General features: G+C 36.2%; 4 protein-coding genes across 7 annotated transcripts; 1 reads left to right on the top strand and 3 right to left on the bottom strand.

Moving 5' to 3' along the window:
* Positions 1-21: 21 nt before the first annotated feature.
* On the bottom strand, positions 22-839 carry LOC145228795 (mitochondrial S-adenosylmethionine carrier protein-like). The gene has a single exon (XM_080093980.1). It carries the CDS (start codon positions 837-839, stop codon positions 30-32), a length of 810 nt encoding a protein of 269 aa, XP_079950106.1. The 3' UTR covers positions 22-29.
* LOC145228794 (high mobility group protein 20A-like) lies at positions 22-1,925 on the bottom strand. The gene has a single exon (XM_080093979.1). It carries the CDS (start codon positions 1,795-1,797, stop codon positions 922-924), a length of 876 nt encoding a protein of 291 aa, XP_079950105.1. The 5' UTR covers positions 1,798-1,925; the 3' UTR covers positions 22-921.
* Positions 1,926-6,470: 4,545 nt separating this feature from the next.
* LOC145227633 (hsp70-binding protein 1-like) lies at positions 6,471-9,445 on the top strand. Of its 2 annotated transcripts, XM_080092508.1 has the most exons (8): positions 6,471-7,011; positions 7,094-7,218; positions 7,814-8,013; positions 8,070-8,194; positions 8,251-8,449; positions 8,513-8,659; positions 8,719-8,859; positions 8,927-9,445. In XM_080092508.1, exons 1-7 carry the CDS (start codon positions 6,993-6,995, stop codon positions 8,852-8,854), a joined length of 951 nt encoding a protein of 316 aa, XP_079948634.1. In that variant the 5' UTR covers positions 6,471-6,992; the 3' UTR covers positions 8,855-8,859; positions 8,927-9,445. The 2 variants fall into 2 exon arrangements, with proteins under 2 accessions (XP_079948634.1, XP_079948635.1); XM_080092509.1 differs by having other exon boundaries at positions 6,476-7,011; positions 7,817-8,013; positions 8,719-9,445.
* Positions 8,274-22,753, bottom strand: LOC145227632 (uncharacterized). 3 transcript variants are annotated; one of them, XM_080092506.1, is made up of 17 exons: positions 22,293-22,753; positions 22,124-22,232; positions 20,926-21,002; positions 20,642-20,727; positions 20,534-20,580; positions 14,138-14,214; positions 14,002-14,063; positions 13,762-13,936; positions 13,598-13,703; positions 13,430-13,523; positions 13,087-13,247; positions 10,255-10,406; positions 9,279-9,345; positions 9,153-9,219; positions 9,046-9,089; positions 8,932-8,964; positions 8,274-8,862 (listed from the first exon to the last, which is right to left on the bottom strand). In XM_080092506.1, the coding sequence occupies exons 1-17, from the start codon at positions 22,461-22,463 to the stop codon at positions 8,816-8,818; spliced, it is 1,575 nt and encodes a 524-aa protein (XP_079948632.1). In that variant the 5' UTR covers positions 22,464-22,753; the 3' UTR covers positions 8,274-8,815. The 3 variants fall into 3 exon arrangements, with proteins under 3 accessions (XP_079948632.1, XP_079948631.1, XP_079948633.1); XM_080092505.1 differs by having other exon boundaries at positions 8,274-8,964; XM_080092507.1 differs by lacking the exon at positions 9,153-9,219 and having other exon boundaries at positions 8,735-8,862.
* Positions 22,754-22,756: the final 3 nt, after the last annotated feature.

The raw sequence follows: 22,756 nt of genomic DNA, 5'->3' as shown, positions 1-22,756 counted from the left end.
CTTCTGAAGATAGACTACAAAAAGAATTATTATTTTATTGTAAAAAATGATTTAACCAAGTCGTATGTACCTAGAAATACAAAACCACCAACAGAAATAAGAATAACTCTAGGTTTCACACCTAGAAAAAGTGCATGGATTCCTTCATTTCTGTAAATGTTTAACAGTACAGGAAATATTTTCCCACTGGCAGCAGTTTCTTCTTTAGAAGCAAGCATAATCCTAGTTTTTGCAACATCTAATGGTGTTGTTACAGCTGCAGCTAAACCACCAGAAATAAAGCCGCAAAGAGCACTTTGTAACGGTGTGGTATGTTCACTTGGACTGGCTGCTAGCTTTTTTAGTACTTCCCAAATTGGGAATTGAACCAGGGAAAATGGAATCTCTCTTAAAACTGTGCTCCGGTATCCACGATACATGCCAAAAGGGCCTTCACTGAGCAAAATGTCAACAAATATTTTGAAAGTTCCTTTGCCACCTCCCACTTGGGCTCTCTGTTTAATTAATTCAACAGGAACTCTTACTCCACAGGCAGCAGTTTCACCCACACAGGCTGCAAACATGCTGTTAAAAGATGTAGCCATTTTTGACTGATTCTCTTGCTTAAACACAGTTTTGGCAGTTTCGTATACTGTAAAAAAAACTGCTGCACCTGGAGCAGATCCTAAAACCACTGGTCCAATTCCAGTGTAAAGATTTCGAAACCCACCACTTTTTAGAAAACCATGTTTGGTTTGCAACCTTGTCTTCACAGTATCCACCGGGAAAAGAGAAATATCAACAGCTAAACCAGCTACAGCGCCACTAATTAAGGAAGCTGTCCACTCAGTTGTTTCCATTTTATGGGAAGTCTATAATGTGTTGTTGCTTTCTATTATCTAAACATAAAATACAAAAAGTTAATCAACTAAAGTAAAACCATCAATCGTCATGTTCATCCTGTGAAACCTCCAAAGTTTGAAAATTTACTTTGGTCATCACATCTTGAACAGCAGTCACATAGGATCGGTCATCTATATTGCCCTGCAGCATTTCACAAGCTTCAGCAATATAAGTATCAATGTTTTCTGCAGTTGGTAACATGCCACTTGCAGGTATGCGAATTTCACTGAATGCATCAAGTAGTAAAGAGCGAAAACCTGTCAATTTTTTTTCTAGCTCAAAGTTTTTCAAATTTTGTTCCTCAATTTCCTGATTAAGTTTTTCTACTGCATTTTTAAGGTTGGCAACATGCTTGTCAAGTACAATATTTTGCTTTTCGTAAGCCATGTTTGCTTTGTTTAGTTGGTGAAGTTCACTTTCCCTTGCCTTATTATAATCCAGGAAGTGTTCTGTAAAAATTGGAATGTTGCTTTCACTATGTTTTTTATGTGATGCTTCAACACTTGTTGTAACATTACGTTTTTCTTCCACAGACTTGTCAATTAAATCCTGAGGTTGTTGCTTTACATCACCCTTTTTTTCCAGAAATTTTTTGTACGAATCTGTTTTCTTATATTCTTCCATTTTTTTCTTGTACCTCTCTCTCTCCTTTTCCGCTGAGTCTAGGTAAAAACTTCTCTGTTTTTCATTCATTGAGCCCCATTCTTCACCCAGAAGCTTTGTTATATCAGCAAATTGCATGTTTGGGTTTTGCTTTGTTATACTTTCCCGCCTGGCATTCATGAACAAAACATACCCATTTAAAGGCTTTTTTGGTGCATTTTCATCTTTCATTGTTTTTTTTCTTTTATTCCTTGGCCAAGTTTTTTTGCTTCCCTCCATATCATCACCAATTAAATCATCAGTTTGACTCATTCTAAACAACTTCACAATCTTGGTGTCCCTTGAAATAGTTAACCGTGTAACAACATTGGCACAAATGTATAACACAATGAATTCGATACCATAATTAATAAGTTGCACTGACGCCCAGTAGTATGTTTAGAAGTTTACCAATGGTTGTGCGGAAAAAAAACTGACTGTTTTGCGATTCGGCAGTTTTCGTATTCAGCCTTTTCCACGCAAGCATTTTTACTTAACGCCAAGAAATTGCAGAATACCTTTTAGGCAGGGATATGGTTTTAATGTTATATTAATTAAAAACCTCGCCTCAGCTAGTAAAATAGGCCATTTTAATTTTTAACCTCAATTCGGCGGTAGTTGCCAGTTCCCGCGATTCGGCATTGAACGGTTGAGTGATTTTCGAAGCGCATGCAGTTTGCTGACAACTATGTCATTGGTTGTCAAGCTCTGTGCATTAACTGTCGTTGAGGACAAAGTCTGTATAAAACAAATTGTCCAACCTATTGTTACGCAATAAAGCCTATGGAGCCATTTTGTGTCCAAAATGATACTGTGGGTAGAGAAAAATAACACCGATATTTAAAAACTGGAGAGTTAAAACGCGAATTTGATTCGCCAAATTGAATGAAAATTTCGGGTTCTAACATTTCACCGTAATATTAAAAGCCAAATTGCTTTTTTTCATGTAAATTTTGCCGCTTATTTTTCATGTAACCTTAAAATATTTGCATTCAGCGTGCATTATCACGCTCAAATGTAAAAGTTTTATTCGACTTTGCCCATCAATTTCGCGTTAAAGCCAACCAGTTTGTAAAAATCTAACAATTTATGTGTTTTTTCCTATACCTGCTGTATTAATTTGGACACAAAATGGCGTCCATGAGGCTCTATCGCGTAACAATGGGTTGGACTACTTGTGTTTTATATGTACTTTGGTTGAGGACACCCATATTGACCTAACGCAAATAGAGGTACGAAGTTGTACATAGGCAATAAATTAGTATTTTTAGCTTGTGCACCCAATCGTAATCTTAATAAAATAGAACTGAGGTAGTGTAAACGCACAAGAATCGATAAATTTGCACCTTGTTTACAATAACATGCTTTCGTTTCTCCGACAATTTACCCTGCCAATCCACACCATCATCATTTCGCCGAAATGAAAAGTGCGAGAATTGTTAATAAGCATTACGCACCACTGCGTGTGGTTTCCAAAAAATTTTTCATTTTCAGTTGTTTTGAAACCATAAAACGTGGTCAAGGTACGTACAAATCGACATTTTGAGGTCTGGGAGAAAAAGTTTCAGCTTGTAAAATCACATTTCAGGTTTCAAACAGTATTTGCCAACGAAATGACTTATACCGATGTATGCTCGCAAATGTCGCTCACACATAAACGCATGTACAATATAGCGTCCAATGTTCAGAACAAAATAAAAATACATTCCGCGCCTAATATTTTTCTATAAATTGGCACAGGTGTGTGTTAGAGCAAGTAGTTTCAACTCGTAAAGCCCAATTTGTGGTCTCATTTCGTATTTGCCAACGAAATGACATTTGCCGTATTTCGCTTGTTGCCAAAGTGTAAGCAAATACATTCAAGCAGCAAGTAAGCAATTTTTTCCTGTGACGTCACAATGATTGGGCTCATCACTTTAGCGTGGTTTCCTGTGTGTTGGAAAATCATTGGACCGAATAAAGTTATGTTTTAAAAGTTCTCTAGAGAAGATTTTCCTCCTCCTGAATAGTATTTCACGCGATTTTGAAACCGTCCAATCAAACAGCGGTTAATGAAGCATTTGTTGTGATGGCCATTGTTACGGATTTTGCACGAGGTGGCATAATGATTCATGATCCAACTTAGCCCTCACTTGCTACTGAATGCTTTGGTAAGTAGAGCTGTTTTAAGGTTCTTATATTTACATACTTTTTAATATTAACTATGTTAATGTGTTTAAATCTGAAAGATTTTTTGTTTGTTTGATAGTCTGCCTGTTGGTTGTAATTTTTTTTTATGAATTTAGCGTTACTGCTGTCAAATTTGGTATTACATTTGAAGCACGGCAGTCGTGTTTCATAGGGCGCACTTTCTTCTAGGTTAGAGTTACCGTATTTGTTGATGCACAATCTTCGACAAATTTTCTTCAGTTGCGTTTACACTATATTGTAAATGCGTTTATGTGTGAGCGACATTTGCGAGCATATATCGGTAAAAGTCATTTCGTTGGCAAATACGAAATGAGACCATAAATTGGACTTTACGAGTTGAAACTACTTGCTTTATCACACATCTGTGCCAATTTATAGAAAAATACTAGGCGCGGAATGTATTTTTATTTTGTTCTGAACATTGGACACTATATTGTAAATGCGTTTATGCGTGAGCGACATTTGCGAGCATACATCGGTAAGTCATTTCGTGGCACATACTGTTTGAAACCAGAAATGTGACTTTTACAAGTTGAAACGTTTTCTCCCAGACCTCAAAATGTCGATTTGTACGTACCTTGACCACGTTTTATGGTTTTTGAAAAAAATGAAAATGAAAAATATTTTGGAAACCACACGCAGTGGTGCGTAACGCTTATTAACAATTCTCGCACTTTTCATTTCGGCGAAATGATGATGGTCAATCCACAGCGCCTCGTTGCGACTTTTTAGGGCAGTGGTTCCAAGAGCATCTTGTTGAATTCGTTTGTATTTTTTATTTTCCAAGGCATCAAACTGTTGAGTACGGTAACAATAATTTCATTTAGCCGTTTTTATTGCTGAACATTAGTCGTTTTTTAAAGGCCGGTCCGCGATAAAATTTTAGTTTCAAAAACAATCCGCGGTACAAAAAGGTTGCGACCCCTGTGTTAACCCACTGTTGAGCATTGTCAGGCTGATAGAGCACGGAATCCGCTCTAAAGTTCGGGTCGTGAACGTATGTCGAAAAAAAAACGAATAGGCTGAGTAATGTTTTTTTTTTAGTTACAAATTCCAAACTGGCGTAGCAATTTTAAATTAAACCAACTTTTCGAATAACTTTACCGTTTTACAGACCTTCAACATTTTTGGCGATGCAATTTGCAAGACAGTATTAGTTCGGCTGGGATATAGGCAGGGTTGCCATCGACTTGAAACCAAAAACAAGGACAACCGAAAAATTACATTTTCCTACGAAACAAAACAAAGGTTTTTGAACAAATCTTTGATTTGTACGAGCCGTGACATGTCATATGCAATATTTTGGCCAGAAACAATCTTTTGCAGCTACTTGTTCGTAGAAAAAACTTCGTGCATCTCACAACAGTTCGGGTCTAGGTTTATTTTTACTTGCACCAGAGATTTGACTAGTAATTGTTGAAAATAAGACAAAAGAAGGACTCAAGTCAAAAATAAGGACATTTCTTAGAAAGAAGGACAAAGAACTTTTCTAAGACATTGCACTTCAAAATAAGGACAAATCTTAGAAATAAGGACGGTATGGCAACCCTGGATATAGGCCTAGCTAGTCTTCTTCCACTTTCATGTAGCCTACTTTCACTCATTGTCGTAAACTGGTTTGAAACCCGTCACAAACATTCTGATTACCATCTTAATTTTTTATCTGATTATTTTATTGTTGCATTTATTGGTCGAACAAAGAGAACTGGACGGAGGCGGTCTTTCAATAATTCAAAATCCCAACCAACATTGATCTAATGTCGATTTTGTTGGGTCAAAAAGATTACCTTTGACTAACAACGGTGGCGTTTGGGTGCCAACCGGTTCCTCAAACCGCCAACTATAACAGATATTTCGGCCAAACCGCCAGTTGCGATTTTTGGTGCCAATCACTTTCAAACATGGCCAAATTTGGCATCCCTGCTGTAAATATCAATGTGGGCCCACAAAAATTGCAACAATGCAGGAAGTCACTCGCAAAAAAGCAACCCAGCGTTGTCTACGAAATGACGCCACAGCTGCCACCATGGGCGTCCGCAGAGGGGGGCACGTGGAAAAAAGAAAAACGCATAAGGTCGGAAAATCCGCCACTTAAAATAAAACATGATAAACATTCACACAGTGTGATACAGAAACTAACTTATTTATGGCACATAAATTAAAGACGTCGCTGGTATCCACCCCCTTTAACGCACCTAATACAAGCTGGAACTGTAACAGCTGGTTGAGGTTTCACAACAGTTTAAATGAATCGAACATTATTACTTAACAATAGCTCGGTAACAAGCATATTATTACGTCATTGGTGGATGTGTCAAAAAGACATTATGTAATATCTTCACTGTATCTGTTGTTACATCTGATAAGGTTTGTTCATGTAAATCCAACTTCCGTTAAAAATTGTTTGCCAACCTACCACATATATCAGTAATAGTTAATATTGTGTTTATTGTATTTTTATGTTACTTTGGGATTGGCAAGAATGAGAAGGACAGTCAGAAGATTTTTGTTCTGAAATACCGTTTCCCGAACGGCGATGTGACGATAGTATTGCCCTCCCCTGTATTTTTTCCTGCGGACGCCCATGGCTGCCACTGGCATTTCTCGTCCAAGGCGGTAAACGCAGTTTTATTTTCACTCGCGCTTTTCCCAACTTGCACAGTCACTCATTGGCTAGAGTAAAAAAAACTTTTTGGACTTGTGTTGTTGAATTATTTAGTTTCGGCACGTATAATAATGTATGATAATATAATAATGCATTTGCGTGTCGCATAAAAATTTTTGCAGACCCATGCTCTGTGGTGGACGGTGCACCACCAAAATTTGGGGAAACCCCTTATAGCGCAAATAGTTTTTATCAATCGACCGCGATTTTGTGATCGAATGCAATGAATTTAACTGTCCGATTTACTCAGTTCAGCTATGGCGGTGGTTCTCAACCTTTTTGCTTTGCGACCCCCTTTACAGATTTTCTAACACAACGCGACCTCTTTACAAACACATCTAAAAAGTTTTACTACCATAATGTGCTCTTCATATATTTACTATCAAACAGCTTTCAGCAGTACAGAAAACTCGGGTTTTCAGTCTAAGATTGCGGTTGTTGCTTATGTCACCATAAACCTTTTCAACATTTCGTGCTTTTTATGTCAAAAACCCAAAATGTTTTTATTTTTGTCTTAAACTGTAAAACCTTGATTGCAAAACTAAAATTTTCACTCAGTTATAATTGAAACAGATTTTGAATTGGAAGTGTGAAGATTCACTGCCTAATATCAATGAACAGAAACAGTGAAAGTAAGGAGAGTTTTGAGGCTAACTATGTTTTTTTGCATGTGTACTCAATATGCAATTACAAACTTACCAATTACATTTTTAGAGTTATTTCGACTAGCTATTGAAACCAGTTCAAATAGAGATGTAGTACCTCAAGAGCAGTCTTCTCCCACAGACATCAAGTGGCTAAAATCTGCCTTGCAAGATATTACTGGACCTGACAAGCTGGTACAAATTCATTTCTGTCGTTTTGAAACCTAAATGAGTCAAACTAAATGTTTGGGAAAACTGTTTAAAAATTGGAGCAAAAAAATCAGAGCCAGTATATTGGTGTATAACATAACTACGTTTCGACAAGTGCCATTGTCATCATCAGGTTGTAAAAAATAAAAGCGACAGAAGGCCCAGACGTTTAGGCAGCACACAACACCGATACAAATTAATGCTTCTTGAATCGCTTTTCATACAACAGCATAACCCGGAATTAAACAAAGACCAGGAATCTACACCACTCTACTTGTTTAATATATAGCGGTCGTACTTGCCTCGGGTACACCTCCTTTCCGCGTGCGTTCTTTTATCTCCGTTTAATTGCTTTTACAAGTTAATTTCGTGTCGCCTTTTTTTACCGTTGTATGTCACCCAGTTGCATGCCTTCTGTCGCTTTTATCTTTTACAACCTGATGATGACAATAGCACTTGTCGAAACGTAGTTATGTTATACACCAATATACTGGCTCTGATTTTTTTGCTCAGATTATTCAAAACTGTGAATAGTGTACCTATGTTTAAAAATTGATGTGCAGAAGTGGTTATATGTTAGCAGGTTGAGCACCTAAAGGCTTGTATTGCTGTTCTGCAAAAGGCAAATACTGACACAACATGTGCTGATTGTGATGAACAAGCAATTTTGGAAGAGGTAGCTGATCTTTGTGAAAATATTGATCTTGCCTGTGATTTGCATAAGATCGGTGGATTTCCAGTGATATTGGAATACTTGAATCACACTAATGTGAAATTAAGGTATCTTTGTGTCAACTGAATTAAAAAAAAGAAATATGTTTGTTGGCATATAATAGGTATGCTGCTACTGAAGTTTTGGTGGCTGTTTCACAAAACAATGTATATTGTCAAAATGCACTTGTTGATTTGTCCGTTCTATCCAAATTACTGAAGTTAATTCAGTTAAATGAAAAAATCACAGGTAACGGACTGGTTTGTAAAATACATGTACCATATACTCACTTTACTATGTTTTAGAAAATGCCCAATTGTCTCAGAAATACCTTCATGGAGTTTCATGTATTGTGCGACAAAACAAAAAAGCATTTGATTCTTTTAAAGAATGTAATGGATTTGAATGTCTATCCACTGCTTTACAATTGCCAATCTACAAAATTCAATTAAGATGCATTTTTCTGTTAAAAAATTTAGCAAGTGAACATCATGAGGTTCTAAAGTCAGTTGCATGCAAATACTGAAGTTTATTTTATAATTTTAATCCGTATGGTTTATGTCCCAGATACGTTCATGAACAGAACTTTTTACCCTCCTTTTTAAATATTCTTTCCACTTCCGACAAGCCTGATTTGCTGGAATTTGTACTTGAACTGCTTTCTTTTTCATGCAAGCAATACCAACCCTTCTTGGAGGATTGTAAAAGTGCAAAGTATTTGATATTTTGATTAAAGCTGCAATTTTCTTGTTATATCACACCTATTTTCGCAGAAACATCCTGGCTAAATGCACTAACGACATTCTATTAAATAAATGCCTTTGCAATGACAATACAGAACTGGTAAATGGATGTGAAGAGATTCGTACATTAATTGGTTGCACCTCTTTGTCCCAAATGGAAAGCTGATGAAAGTACTGAAGGACAAAATAAACATATAAAAAATACAACTGGTTCTAATAATAATTCCACTTTTTTAAGCTTACCAACTGGTGGTATCACAACTTCTTCAGCAATATCTAAAATAAAGGTTTGGCTATCACAACCAGAATCTTTTAAAAATTACCTTGTACAATGCCTAGTCGTAAAAACTAACTTACTTGTTATTGCAGTTGCTGGAATGTGATTTTCAACTGAAGTCGTTCTGTGTATAAAAAAAAAATTAAAAGTACAATTATTTAGATGTCAGTTTGATGCAAATATATACCTGGTAGAGAATAAATTGTCCTGGTTAATTGCAACAAGAGGTGAATGTTTTAGTGGCATGACACAACCTAAAGAGACAAAGTAGAGCTACTCAAATACTGAAAGAAACACTTAATGCTGTATATACCTGATACTGTGTATGGAATGTCTGCAGTAGCACTTTCAGTCATTGGATGGCATTCTTCTGCTGCAACCTAAAGTCAAAAAGTTCAAAAACTGAATCATGCAAGGTTTTCTTTTGTGAATATGGGTTTATGCTGTAACCATAATACAAAATTTGCTTCGTTGCAATCATATGCTGTCCTTTTTGGGTTTACTACCAGCATCCAAGTTAATTTAGGCATTATTTATTTGGTTACAGAACTATTGGACTTTTCTTAACAGAGTTAGAATAAATAATTTTATGTGACCACAAAAAATGTAAAACTGATAAGTGTTACAATTCATTGACTCGAACTGTAAATCATTAGTTGTTAAATGCACCTGTAGGAAAATGAGCAGCAAACTAAAAGCATGACCATTTGAAACACACTTATATTTATTTACTGATGACTTTAATATGGTCTAATAAAAATATGGCAACCATGAAAAAGACCATAATCTGCCATTACGAATCACTATTATGTCAAATAGTTATACATTCAAATCGTGTCTGTACTTCCACATGTGCAGGGTTCCCGCACAATTTTCGTTCACAAATTCTATGACTTTTCGAAAACTTTTCAAGGGAAAAAAACAAATTTCCATAACCTTACTCGAAAAAAAATCGAGCTATTCCCATCGCAAAACTAGTAAAGAGGCTTTGCTAGATGCAGCCAATTTACCATAATTGCAACGAATATTCATATGTTACGTGATTTGAAATTCCTATCCCTATCTGGCATTTTTAGGGTAAAACAGTCACCAAATTCCATACTTTTTTTTAAGGACTTTTGCAAAAGTTGGCCTTTTTCAAAACTTTTCCAGGCCTTAAAAATACAAATTTAAATTCCATAACCTTTCCAGGTTTTCCATAACCGCGGGAACCCTGCATGTGGTTGAAAACAAAGTGTCACAGATTAAAGGGAAATACTACACAATTAGCAGTCACCCAGTTTCCAAACCTTTTTCTTTTCGTTCCGTTGGCTCGGTTGTTTCCAAATTCCTGTTACATACTCTGGCACAATTATTCCATGTCTTGATTTTTTGTGGTTTTTTAAACTTCTGTTTGATTTGTATGATGTGCCACATTCACTACATACATATGGTTTTTCACCTAAAATAATAATGTTTTTGATGCTTATATCCTACAGTACTGAGTTATAAAACAGTAGAATGGAAAGGTAAAGCACCATTTAAGCTTAATGACCATAGTTTTCTCATGAACATCATAACAGAGCATATTAGTGTGTTCTCTACAGGTTTTGGTAAAAACCATATTTTTTGCCACTTTCAAATTATTTAAACATGCCTCATGGATAAAAAAATGATAGAAAAGTAAAAAATATATATATTATTAAATTACAGAAGTCATAGACATGTGTGCAACTTTTGCAAGTAAAAACTTATATACCAGCAAAAATAAGTCTTTAGTAACACAAGTGTTGCTTAGTCATATTCTTCTGACCCACAGTAACATTAGACTGGGTCATGTGATAGCACACCAAACTGTTGACTCATTTGATCCTTTGTTGCAGAGTGGGGTTGAACTCCTTCAGAGGAAGGGTTTAGATTTTTTGATTTGACTCAGACTCGTGCAGTCCATAAATGCATTTGAAATTTTAGCCTTCACTTGCTACTAGCAATATTAAGGGGACAACGACTCTACTTTTTGTTAACAACCTGAAAGAAACCTACACTTGTTATGGAAAAAAAAGTGTGTACCACAGATAATATGGAAAGTTGCTATGGAGTTGTTTTGAAACAAAAAACACTAAGTGAAAAATGGAAAACATATCACCACATAGGAACAGTGGTGTAGACGGAAACACAAACCAATTGAGAAAAATGGCTTGGTGATTGTTAGGGCCATTGTGACGCTATATGTCTATCTTTTTTGCATGCACCAAAGCAGTAGTTCTCAACTGGGGCACCAGGGCCCCCGCTGGGGGCGTTTGCTATCACTGAGGGGGTGCTGGAGAAAACCTGAGCGATTAGGGGGGCTGGGAAACAATACAGCAGGTAATATGAAACAAAACGACTTAGTCATTTTGTTATATCTCTCCAGTGACCTTAAAAGTAAATTTTGACTCGGCATTGACTGTATAGGGTACTTCGTATTGTTATGTGGTTTTGATAATGATGTCACAATGCGTTATCTTTTGGTAAAAAATTGCAGGTAATAATTGAGTGCTTGGCCTAACCGACCCAGAACATGAGCACCATGCGATACTCAGTCGCAGTAATTAAGCCGAGCATTAGAAAAATCACTGCTGATTACTTGCTTATTAAACAATAATGTAACAGGCAAGTCATGAACGGGTTTATTGACATTACAATTCAATGTGTCATTTGTTCACTGCTGACCTACCAAAGTTGGGTCCCCAAGAATAAAAGTGGCTGTTTTTCTTAAATTGTCGAAAAACACGCACAGTCTAAAGCAGGGGTTCTTAACCTGGGGTGCATGCACCCTAAGGGGTGCGAGAACTGTTCCTGGGGGGGTGCGGGGATGCTGAATCATTAAGGTTGGTTAGGTCTATTCTATTTAAGCAATTACAGAAGGGGGAGCGAAAATTGGTTAGTGATTTGAAAGGGGTGCAGCAAGGAAAAAAGGTTAAGAACCACTGGTCTAAAGTGTTTTCAATCAGTAGCTGTTTATTTCACTTAGCGTTGGCTTGCCTCACATGCTATGCGAAAGAGACCTTTACAGCTTTAACACGACACTGGGGACTAAAAAAGTGGCCTAAAAATAAGTAAGAAACACCATGTAACTGAGAACAGTTTGTTACAGTCACAATACACCTAGCGGGCTAGACCGAGCACCAATCTTTAAAGTAAGATGCTCGGTGCTCGACCAAACAGACAATTGCAGTTTTGGCCCATCACTGGTACCAAGTTAAAAGCAACGAGCACTGTCAGCAGTGGTGGTTGATTAACCATAAGCCTGTTATTATTTTAGAAAAAAATCTAAAATCTAAATTAAAGATTCGGCTCTCAATTATTGCATTGATATTGTAGGTGAAATAAAATTGTTTGGATTTTGGTCAGTTTTGATGGGACATTAATAAATTATGTAGACCTGAAAGGGGTGCTACAGGAAAAAGGTTGAAAAACACTGCACTAAAGGGTTTGTGCAATGTGGTAACCACCTAATACCAAGTACTTGATTCTGACATTTTTATTTACTGCAATTCTGTGAAAAACAAATTACAATGGCAAAATGCTGCTGTTGTTTGATTGTAGCCAACTGAACAGGTTATATAACAGGACGTCCTAGTTTACTGTGTAACAAGTCCCAGTCAATTCAAGTTTTTTCAAAAGCTGACTTGACTCTACAGATCACTGGTTTGCAAGGTTGTGGGTTCTAATCCTGTCTGAGCTGCTTGTGTTTCCCCGAATGAGTAACTTTAGCAGCATTGCTTTAACTAAATTAAAGTCAACAACTTTCTTTCCTATGCTTATTTTGAACAAACTGCCCAAATTTCATCCATTTCAGACATTGTTAAAAAAATCCAGCCATTGTATGGGGCTAGTAGGGTAAATACATAGGCTACAGGGTAAAACACTATAAATGGCAAACTCTACAAGACCCAAATTTCAATAAATTCGGACGTTGTTCAAAAATTGACCCATTTTAGGGGGCTGGGGTAACGAGTCAAACAACTAGATGGCAATATCTACCACCTGTGAAAGTTTCATTCAAATCCATCAAAGATTTCATGCCTGGACAAACTTCAAGGGATAAAAAAAACAGAGTGAAATCGAGCAACGGAGGGAAAGGTGAAACAAATTGTAACCTGTGTGTATTCTTCTGTGTTCTGTCAGTTTTACTTTGCGAGAAAATGATCTACCACAAGATTCACATATAAATGGTCGAATCTTCTGGTGGATGTCATTTATATGTCTCATCAATCCACTTCGATGTGCAAATGACTTACTGCAATCACTGCACTGGTACCTACAAACAGCAATAGTTTAAAAAAAGTGGCTTCATATACTGTAGATTGCATTTTTATAAACTGTGCCCTAAAGATTTAGAAGTTTCAGTTAATCACCAATTCTATATCATATATTGTTTGGTAGAACACCAAAAACCCCTAATAAGATAACAAAGGCTTATTACAAACTTTTAATAACAACCTTTTTACACCAGAGTGTTGAGATTCATGTTCTTTGGCATGAATTTTTTGTCTAAAAGACTTGCCACAAACAGAACAGATATATGCTTTTTTATCTGTAAAACAAAATATGTTTGTCATGTCTTTGACATCTCACACAATATCAGAAAACATGTTATTAATATTGCACCTGAATGTATAAGCAAATGTGTGGTTAAGCTGCTTTTGTATGGAAATTTTTTTTCACAAATATGACAAGAAAACCGTTCCTGTCCTGTATGAGTGCGTAAGTGCAGCTATAAAAAAGTAAACATGTCATAAAACCCAGCACACAATCCATGCGGCTTCACTTACTTGCATAACATAATCATTAGTGAAAGACTTATTGCAAATGGTACAAGTAGTTCGATTTCTATGTCTCTGTATGTGTCGGTCAAGTTTTTGTTGGGTTGCAAAAGATTTTTGACAGAAACTACAAATATTTTTTCCTGGGCTATGAATTTCATCCATGTGAAGCTGCCATGCTTTTCTGTTACAGATTACTTAGTGTATAAGTCAGTGTATAAGTAATGCATCAAATGACCAAGTACTAACCTTTGTTTGAATTGTTTGCCACATTCATCACACGAAAAGGTAGGAGAGGTATGTTCATCAACCTTTAAATTAAAATCGACACAACATTATTCAAGTTTCAATCCTGTGAAGAAAACTGCAATAAATCATAATAAACCTTAGCACAGTCCATGTCTGCATGATGTACAGGGCTGGGAACTTCACCACTTGAGAAAGTGTGTTCTTCCGAATTAGCTAAAAATTTCAAGCAATAGGTTAACGGACATAGTAACCATATGCCCTTATTTAAAGTTCATTTTTGTGTTTTTTCTGTAAACTTTGTGTTTGTAAAATCAACTAGAAAAGTGGTTTTCTGATATACTTCCATTTTATATATTCTATACGATATTTACTATACTATACACAATTTTATCTTACATGTATGATTGTTTTTGCAAGCAAAAACGAATGGGTCCCCACATGCGTGTTCATGCGGATTTACGGTAAACCTATGTTGCGGCTATTTTTAGATTATTAAGGACAAATTTTTCACCAAGCATTAACTTAACTTTACAAGTTCTTTTTCATATTCTTTTTGCATCATGATTGTGATATAATTACAAAAAATTGGTGACAAAAGAATGTGGAAAATACTTTCAATTTAATCTCTTGCTTTGACCTTGATATTGTCGTTCAAGTTCAGTTTTTAAACACAAATTTTCCTAGAAAGCCTTAACTGTTATATTAGACACAATATAAAAAAGTCGTTTGCTACAAAGGTATACATCACAACTTGTTTTTCACTTAACTTTGTTTTGCAAAAACGACCGTTAAATGACCCTTTGACACTGATTTTAACAGCATGCAGACCTTGGTGTTCAACAATACCCTGATTCTTGAATTGATTTGTCAAAAATAAAGAAGGTATGTTATGATGAAAAATTCTTAACTGTGTTGTAATGCCTACAAGTTGACCTTCAGTGACCCGTGGTTATGCGACGGCCAAGCTGACAACGAGAAAAGATCATTTATTGCGGCGTTCGAAAAAGTTAAGTTTATTTTTTCATATTTATGCTGATCAACGACGTTTTGCCTGACATAAATGAAACCAAAGTACGTTTATCGAGTTTAAATTACATCTTAGGTGTAAAACCTTCGCCAAAACTGAAAATGCGCGTGATAACTCAATCAAACGACACAGCATTGCTGCACAAAAAAAACAGCTCATTTCTAATCACCCAAACGACTGTCTCGTAAAACACGTCGGTCTGGACGTCAAGCTGAGCACTCCCGCTCTGCCGCCTTAAGCGTAAACCACTGAATTCCTCCCTTGGGACTTATATCTGACTGATAGCGTACACATATTATGGGTTGTAAAGGTAACTGGCAAAATTTTAAATACTAAACGAATAGCCTGCTTAAACAATTGTTAAAATTTTTAAATATTTCTGCACCATAGGGCTTGTATTTCTGGCCTAAAACTAAACCAGATTATTTCGGGGTTTAAAAGGGTGAAAAATCGGTGAATCCGAAAAAAAGATACAAAATTCTTTAAAAAACCTTACATTGCACCAAACAACAAAGCATGAAACTCCAAGATGCTGTACTTTAGTCAGTACAGCCGTTTTAAAAAATTTACGTTTTGGGGGCCTGTGGGTGAACCGCTGGGTCAATCGGGGTCAAACTTCAGGAGGATCAAATTTGGATTATTAACTAACATCTCTGAAAATTTGAATAAATTTGAAGCACTCTTTCTTGACCAAACGTGTCTCACAAACCAGCGTTAGACAGAAAAAAGAAAAAAAAAATATGGACAAAAACAATATGTGCCCCCTTCATGGATGGGGACCCATAACTAGAAAAGTGGCTTTCTGATATACTTCAATTTTATATATTCTATACGATATTTACTATACTATACACAATTGTATCTACATGTATGATTGTTTTTGCAAGCAAAAACAAATGGGTCCCCACACGCGTGCTTATGCAGATTTACGGTAAACCTATGTTGCGGTTATTTTTAGATTCTTAAGGACAAATTGTTCACAAAGCATTAACTTGACTTTAAAAGTTTTTGTCCGTATTCTTTTTGCATCATTATTGTCATATAATTACAAAAAATCGGTGAAAAAAGAACGGGGAAAATACTTTCAATTTAATCTCTTGCTTTGACCTTGATATTGTCGTTCAAGTTCAGTTTTTAAACACATATTTTCCTAGAAAGCCTTAACTGTTATATTAGACACTATATAAAAAAAGTCGTTTGCTACTAAGGCAACTTGTTTTTCACTTAACTTTGTTTCGCAAAAACGACCGTTTAATGACCTTTTGACACTGTTTTTAACAGCATGCAGTCCTTAGTGTTAACAATACCGTTCAGCCTAATTTACACATCACTAAAGTACTGATTCTTGAATTGATTTGTCAAAAATAAAGAAGATACGTTATGACGAAAAATTCTTTACTGTGTTGTAATGCCTAAAAGTTGACCTTTAGTGACCTGTGGTTATGCGACTGCCAAGCTGACAACGAGAATTTAAAGACCATTTATCGCGGCATTTGAAAAAGTTAAGTTTATTTTTTCATATTTATGCTGATCAACGACGTTTTGCCTGACATAAACGAAACCGAAGTACGTTTATCGAGTTTAAATTACGTCTTAGGTGTAAAAACTTCGCCAAAACTGAAAATGCGCGTGATAACTCAATAAAACGACACAGCATTGCTGCACAAAAAAGCAGCTGATTTCTAATCACCCAAACGACTGTCTCGTAAAACGTCTGTCCAGACGTCAAGCTGAGCACTCCCGCTCTGCCGCCTTAATCGTAAACCACTGAATTCCTCCCTTGGGACTTATATCTGACTATAGCGTACACATATTATGGGTTGTGAAGGTAACTGGCAAAATTTTAAATACTAAACAAATACCCTGCTTAAACAATTGTTATTTTTTTTAAATATTTCTGCACCATAGGGCTTTTATTTCTGCCCTAAAACTAAACCAGATTATTTCGGGGTTTAAAGGGTAAAAAAATCCGAAAAAAAGATACAAAATTCTTCAAAAAACCTTACATTGCACCAAACAACAAAGCATGAAACTCCAAGATGCTGTACTTGAGTCAGCACAACGGTTTTAAAAAATTTACGTTTTGGGGGCCTGTGGGTGAACCGCTGGGCCAATCGGGGTCAAACTTCAGGAGGATCAAATTTGGATTATTAACTAACATCTTTGTAAATTTTAATAAATTTAAAGCACTCTTTTTTGACCAAGCGCGTCTCACAAGCCAGCATTACTAAAACCGATTACTTCGGGGTTTAAAGGGTGAAAATAGGTGAATCCGAAAAAAAGATACAAAACTAGAAGGGTGGCTCAGCACATATTGCCATTGCACATACACTACGTACACTTTATTTAATAAGTCCCATATCAGCCACTGTCTTTTATAGCCTTAGTTGTTTCTGCAAGCAGAAACTCATGGGTCCCCCACACATGCAAAGTTGTAAATAATGAATTTTGCAAAAAAACTATGATAAATTTTGGTGCTATCTGTTTAAACAGGGCGATAAAAAAGTCTGCAGACACAATCATGCTATATGAGGTACAAACTATTCAAGTCACATTCAATTCGGCAATTGTTTGCAAAAAAACCATTGCAGGAGTTAATGGGGTAAATGGTGGGACTGCAGAGCAAAACTCAACAATCAACACCTCAAAATAGAATATTATAAAAAATTTCTAAATTTCATGACATTGTTTAAAAAGTTAACCCTTTTCAAGGGGCCAGTGGGGTAACTGATCGGACTACAGGGTAAAACGTCAAATTCGACACCTAAAAATGCCGTGTTGCACAAATTTCATGCAAGTTGGCCAATGTTTAGAAATTACACCCACTTAGGGGTTACTGGGGTGAAGGTGGGGCTCACAGGGTAAAAGAGATCAATGGATGATGTATTTTATAAACTGTCTATATTTCATTAAATTTAAACATTGTTTAAAAAATTCACTCATTTTAGGGGACCAGTGGCATTAATCTTGGGGATGCAGTGTGAAAAACTACAATTAACACCTAAGTATGGCAAACTGTCAAAATTTCATCCAATTCGGACATTGTTTAAGAAATTCACCAATTTTAGGGGGCCAGTAGGGTAAATATTGGGGCTGCAGGATGAAACACAACAATCGACACCTAATTATGGCAAACTGAACAAACTGTCAAAATTGTATGCAATTCAGACTTTGTTTAAAAAATTCACCATTTTTAGGGGGCCAGTGGGGTAAATATTGGGGCTGCAGGGTGAAACACAACAATCGACACCTAATTATGGCAAAATGAACAAACTGTCAAAATTTCATCCAATTCGGACATTGTTTAAAAATCAGCCTTTTTGGGGGGCTGGTGGGGTAAATATTGGGGCTGCAGGGTGAAACACAATAATCTACACCTAATTATGACACAAAGAACAAACTGTCAAAATTTCATCCAATTCGGACATTGTTTAAAATTTTACCCATTTTAGGGGGCTGGTGGGGTAAATATTGGGGCTACAGGGTGAAACACAACATTCGAGGCCTTAAAATGGCAAAATGAACAAACTGACCAAATTTCATCCAATTCGGTCATTGTTTAAAATTTTACCCCTTTTAGGGGGCTAACGGGGTAAATACTGGGGCTATCGAGTCAAACAAACCAAAAGGCACATCTACATAACCATATCTTCCATCTGTGAAAGTTTCGTCCAAATCCAACAAAGATTTGTTGCCAAAAGTGCATGGACAAACTTCACGACGGAAAAAAGAAAAAACGTATTGAAATCAAGATGCGTCCCCTTCAGGGAAACCCATAATTCTTTAAAAAACCTTACATTGCACCAAACAACAAAGCAAGAAATTCCAAGACGCTGTACTTTAGTCAGTACAGCCGTTTTAAAAATTTTACGTTTTGGGGGCATGTGGGTGAACCGCTGGGTCAATCGGAGTTAAACTTCAGAAGGATCAAATTTGGATTATTAACTAACATCTCTGTAAATTTGAATAAATTTAAAGCACTCTTTCTTGACCAAACGCGTCTCACAAAACAGCGTTAGACAGAAAAAAGAAAAAAAAATACGGACAAAAACAATATGTGTCCCCTTCAGGGAAGGGGATCCATTAAAAAGAGCAAAGTGTCACGAGAAATGTAATGTCTTGGTTTTATGTCAGGGGCATACCCTTATTCACCAGGTCATTATGATTTTAGCCAGCAGGTACATAAGTCTACAAGAGTTGAGCCAATATTTATAAAAAATGTGTAACAAGGCACAGTGGTTGACTAACTTTATCATTCAACTAAAATTAACTTTTTGTACAAAATTTAGTACATTTAAAATCAGCAATCCACAATATAACAGTTGACTGGTGAAATACCATGACAACAAGCAAGTTAATGTATTATATTAATAAAATAGTTATGCTACAGAAATAAATCAAATTGTTTTATTTGTAGCTGTTTTGTGTTGGTTTAGTTGGTTTACTTCATTAACAAGTAAGGGGTTCGAAAACTAGTTTCCACAAACAAATGAAACTAAAAGTTACTGAACTGAAGGTAGTTTATTTTTTTATTGTCTATGAATAGAACTCATGCAGATGTTCTAGAACAGGGGCGGGCAACATACGGCCCGCGGGCCGGATCCGGCCTGCGACGGGATTTTGACCGGCCCGCAGACAGTTTCCAGGTCATACATGGTAATGTGGCCCCCGGCCACAGTCTGCCGCAATCCCCCACTACTTGCATACTACGTCAAATTATAGTTGTAACGGACAGTAACGCTCCCCAATAGCAAAAAACTTTCCCGCCGTTACTATCTAAGCAAAAAAAAACTATCTAAGTCTGTGGTGTATGCATTAAATTGGTGTATGCACTATGTATGGTGACCGGCTATACCTTTTTAATATAACGGTAACGAGCTTTCCCTCAAACTTGTTTCACTTTTACACTTTCTATAGGTCTGCTAGCGCTTCAAAAACTGCGAAGTTTTTGTATCATCCTTAAATTTGATAAATCTAGTGTAAGTTATTAATGTGGAATGTATAGGTTTCTCTTTTGCCGAGTAATGCCCCATATCAAAATAACAAAAATAGCTATTGTTTGCGCATAATCGTATGATGTTATCTTGTCTATGACATCACAAACTTTGCTTGGATGCGTTAGAATTGCGTGAAATTGACCCTCTGTGTTGTTGTAGCAATTAAATTGGGTTTTAACAGTTAACATAAGCATTCGTTGGTGCTGGGTAAATCTAATTGCACGCAAATGCTCAAGAGTCAAGAACTTTAAAAAAACGATATAATGGGGGGCGATATTGAGTCAGTGCCCTAGCAAGGGGGCGATTTCGCTAAAATGGTTGAAGACCACTGGTTTAGGTGGTCAAAAATCCTTTTTAAATCACTGGATAAATACGCGATTAATGTATCGATTCGGGAATCCGGCCCGCCAAGTACTTTATTTTCCCATATCAGGCCCGCCGACTGGAGAAGTTGCCCGCCCCTGTTCTAGAACCAACACAAAATAAAAAATTAGCTCATGAAACCTACATGTATTTCTTCTGTTTCTTCTTGGTCTAGTGTTCCCGGCATTAGATCTACAAGCATTTGTTTTTGCTGGTTGTATTTAACAGTAAAATTGAATAATTTAAAGCTAACCTTCTTTTCTTTTGCTCTTTAACTGCTGTTGGATTTTCCTCATTATGTTTCAATTTCTCATTTTCTGTAGCAACTCTGGAGGTTGTCTGTATTGAATTGATAAAAAATAATTTGTTATATATACCTGTTTTAGTACATATTTAATCAGAACATAGATGCTTTGTAGTTTATAATAGTCGGGATGAAATTTATTTTGCACCTTAGAAGTCATTAGTTTGTTGCCATTTGCACGCTAAGATTGTGCCCAAACCTAAAAAAAATCAACATCATTTTGTTCCTCTTACCTCAAAAAGTTCAATCCCAATAAGAGATCCAACATTAATGATTTTATCTGTGACATCTTTTGTTGGAATTTTTTTTCCTGTGATAATAGAAATATTAGTTTCAAAGTTTGAAATATTAGTACAAGCACTTAAAAAGGTGATACATTTCTGCTTGCACCAAACTGGATATTGGGATGTGATCATTTTTTGCACAATGTGTATATTTTTTGCACATTGCACAATGTGTGCAAAAATGTGCAAGCGTAAAGGTGCGCACATTTTTTTGAAAAATGTGAGGGGTAAATTAATTGCACATTTCTCGAACTGTGTAGGTCTAAATGTAAAATGTTGTAAAAAATGTAAAAAGCATTTAAAAACAATAAAAGCTGTGAATAGAGAGGAAAATAGCCCTAAACAAAATGTAAGACAAGGGAAATAAATTTTATAGGCTGTTGAAAAGCTGTAGCCATTCTGTAAAGTTTTGGTAAAAAATATGTGTTTTGTTAATGAAACAGGTTAAAAAATAGTATTGAGATGTCATGAGAAAAGTACTAGAAGTACAATGCAAAAGTACGAGTTCTATGGTTAACTGTAACTGCATGTTTTTAAACAGTACATCTGTTTTAAACCACATTCCTGCATTTTCTGTCATTTTGGCGTACAGATTCATTCTGTTATATTAAAAATCTTAATCCACAGCATTTAACAAGAAAAACAACATGTATAAGTTACTTGACATGACAGAATGCCATTTAAAATATAAAAAAATACAGGGGATGTTTGCAACATTAATGCAAATGTATATCCTTTCGGCAAAAAAGAAAATCTTGCCTTATATCAGGGGTTTGCAACCTGCAGCCCTCTGGCCAAATGCAGCCTTTAATTAAAGGTTATGTGGCCCGCAGAAAGGCTTGGATTTCAAATGTACTGACAAACGAGTCACGCTATTATATATTTTTGAGCAGATTAATGCACCCGATACTATTTTTCTGTGACCAGGCAATATGTGGCTAAAATCAAATGCAAATTTTACTTGTGTGGCCGGAAATCGAATTTTGGCTACTGTATTTGGTCCAACATTAACAAAGGTTGCACACCCCTGCCTTATATGTATCTGCACATTTTCAAAAAATGTGTGCACATTAAGCCCTATTGCCGAACTGGTAACACATAAAAAGCAAATCTAAACATATACAACATGTGGATAAAATATAAAAACCTTTGGATTGATTTCTGAACCGGACAATGTCATTAGAAGTATATATGTATTGGATTAATATTTCCATTGTCTTAAAGTCAACTCCCGATGGTAGTAGAACTGTTTTGATCTACAAATAGAAGAAACTCTAAAGTTTGTTAGCATTATGCAACACTCAAATTAAACCTACCATGGTAATCGGGTCGCTAGAGCCCAAATTAATCATTTCTTCAAGTGTTGATGAAGCCGCAGACAGTATGCATGCGTGAGACTTTATAATCTGCCCACTTGCAGTGATCAGATGAACGTCACACCACTGTCCCATTTGCTGCATTTTGTAAAGAGCATTTAGCAACGCCATCGTAAAATACAAACAGCTGTGGTTTTCAGCACAGAATCCAGAGAATCAGATTGCAGGAGCACGTGGACGTTGTTGGTAAACAATAGCAACAAACGAATACGCAACAATGCAGAATTGTAAACAAGTAAATTCACGCCGACCGCGTGTGTGTGTCGTCGAGCCGCACTGCGTGTTGCGCACCGGAGTCCTCAGAAGAGAAAGTTTAGTTTAGCGCAAAAAATACTTCTGTGTTTGGATTTACAGCAACAATCTCTAACAAAATTATATTGACTTTAATCTGTAGAAACATATAG

Source organism: Phallusia mammillata, chromosome 5 (assembly GCF_965637545.1).
Source record: "Phallusia mammillata chromosome 5, kaPhaMamm4.hap1.1, whole genome shotgun sequence".
NCBI lineage: Eukaryota > Metazoa > Chordata > Ascidiacea > Phlebobranchia > Ascidiidae > Phallusia > Phallusia mammillata.
The sequence above is the reverse complement of the archived record's forward strand: the minus strand, read 5'-3'. Positions and strand labels throughout refer to the sequence as shown.

Excerpts from the sequence above, each read along its gene's own strand:
- LOC145228795 (XM_080093980.1), bottom strand. The coding sequence starts at position 839 with ATGGAAACAACTGAGTGGACAGCTTCCTTAATTAGTGGCGCTGTAGCT.
- LOC145227633 (XM_080092508.1), top strand. Across the intron at positions 8,450-8,512 it reads GAACATCATGAGGTTCTAAA|ATACGTTCATGAACAGAACT; the intron begins GTCAGTTGCATG and ends TTTATGTCCCAG. Across the intron at positions 8,660-8,718 it reads GAGGATTGTAAAAGTGCAAA|AAACATCCTGGCTAAATGCA; the intron begins GTATTTGATATT and ends CTATTTTCGCAG.
- LOC145228794 (XM_080093979.1), bottom strand. The coding sequence starts at position 1,797 with ATGAGTCAAACTGATGATTTAATTGGTGATGATATGGAGGGAAGCAAA.
- LOC145227632 (XM_080092505.1), bottom strand. The coding sequence starts at position 22,463 with ATGGCGTTGCTAAATGCTCTTTACAAAATGCAGCAAATGGGACAGTGG. Across the intron at positions 10,407-13,086 it reads ACACAGAAGAATACACACAG|GTGAAAAACCATATGTATGT; the intron begins GTTACAATTTGT and ends TTATTATTTTAG. Across the intron at positions 9,090-9,152 it reads GACAATTTATTCTCTACCAG|AACGACTTCAGTTGAAAATC; the intron begins GTATATATTTGC and ends TTTTATACACAG.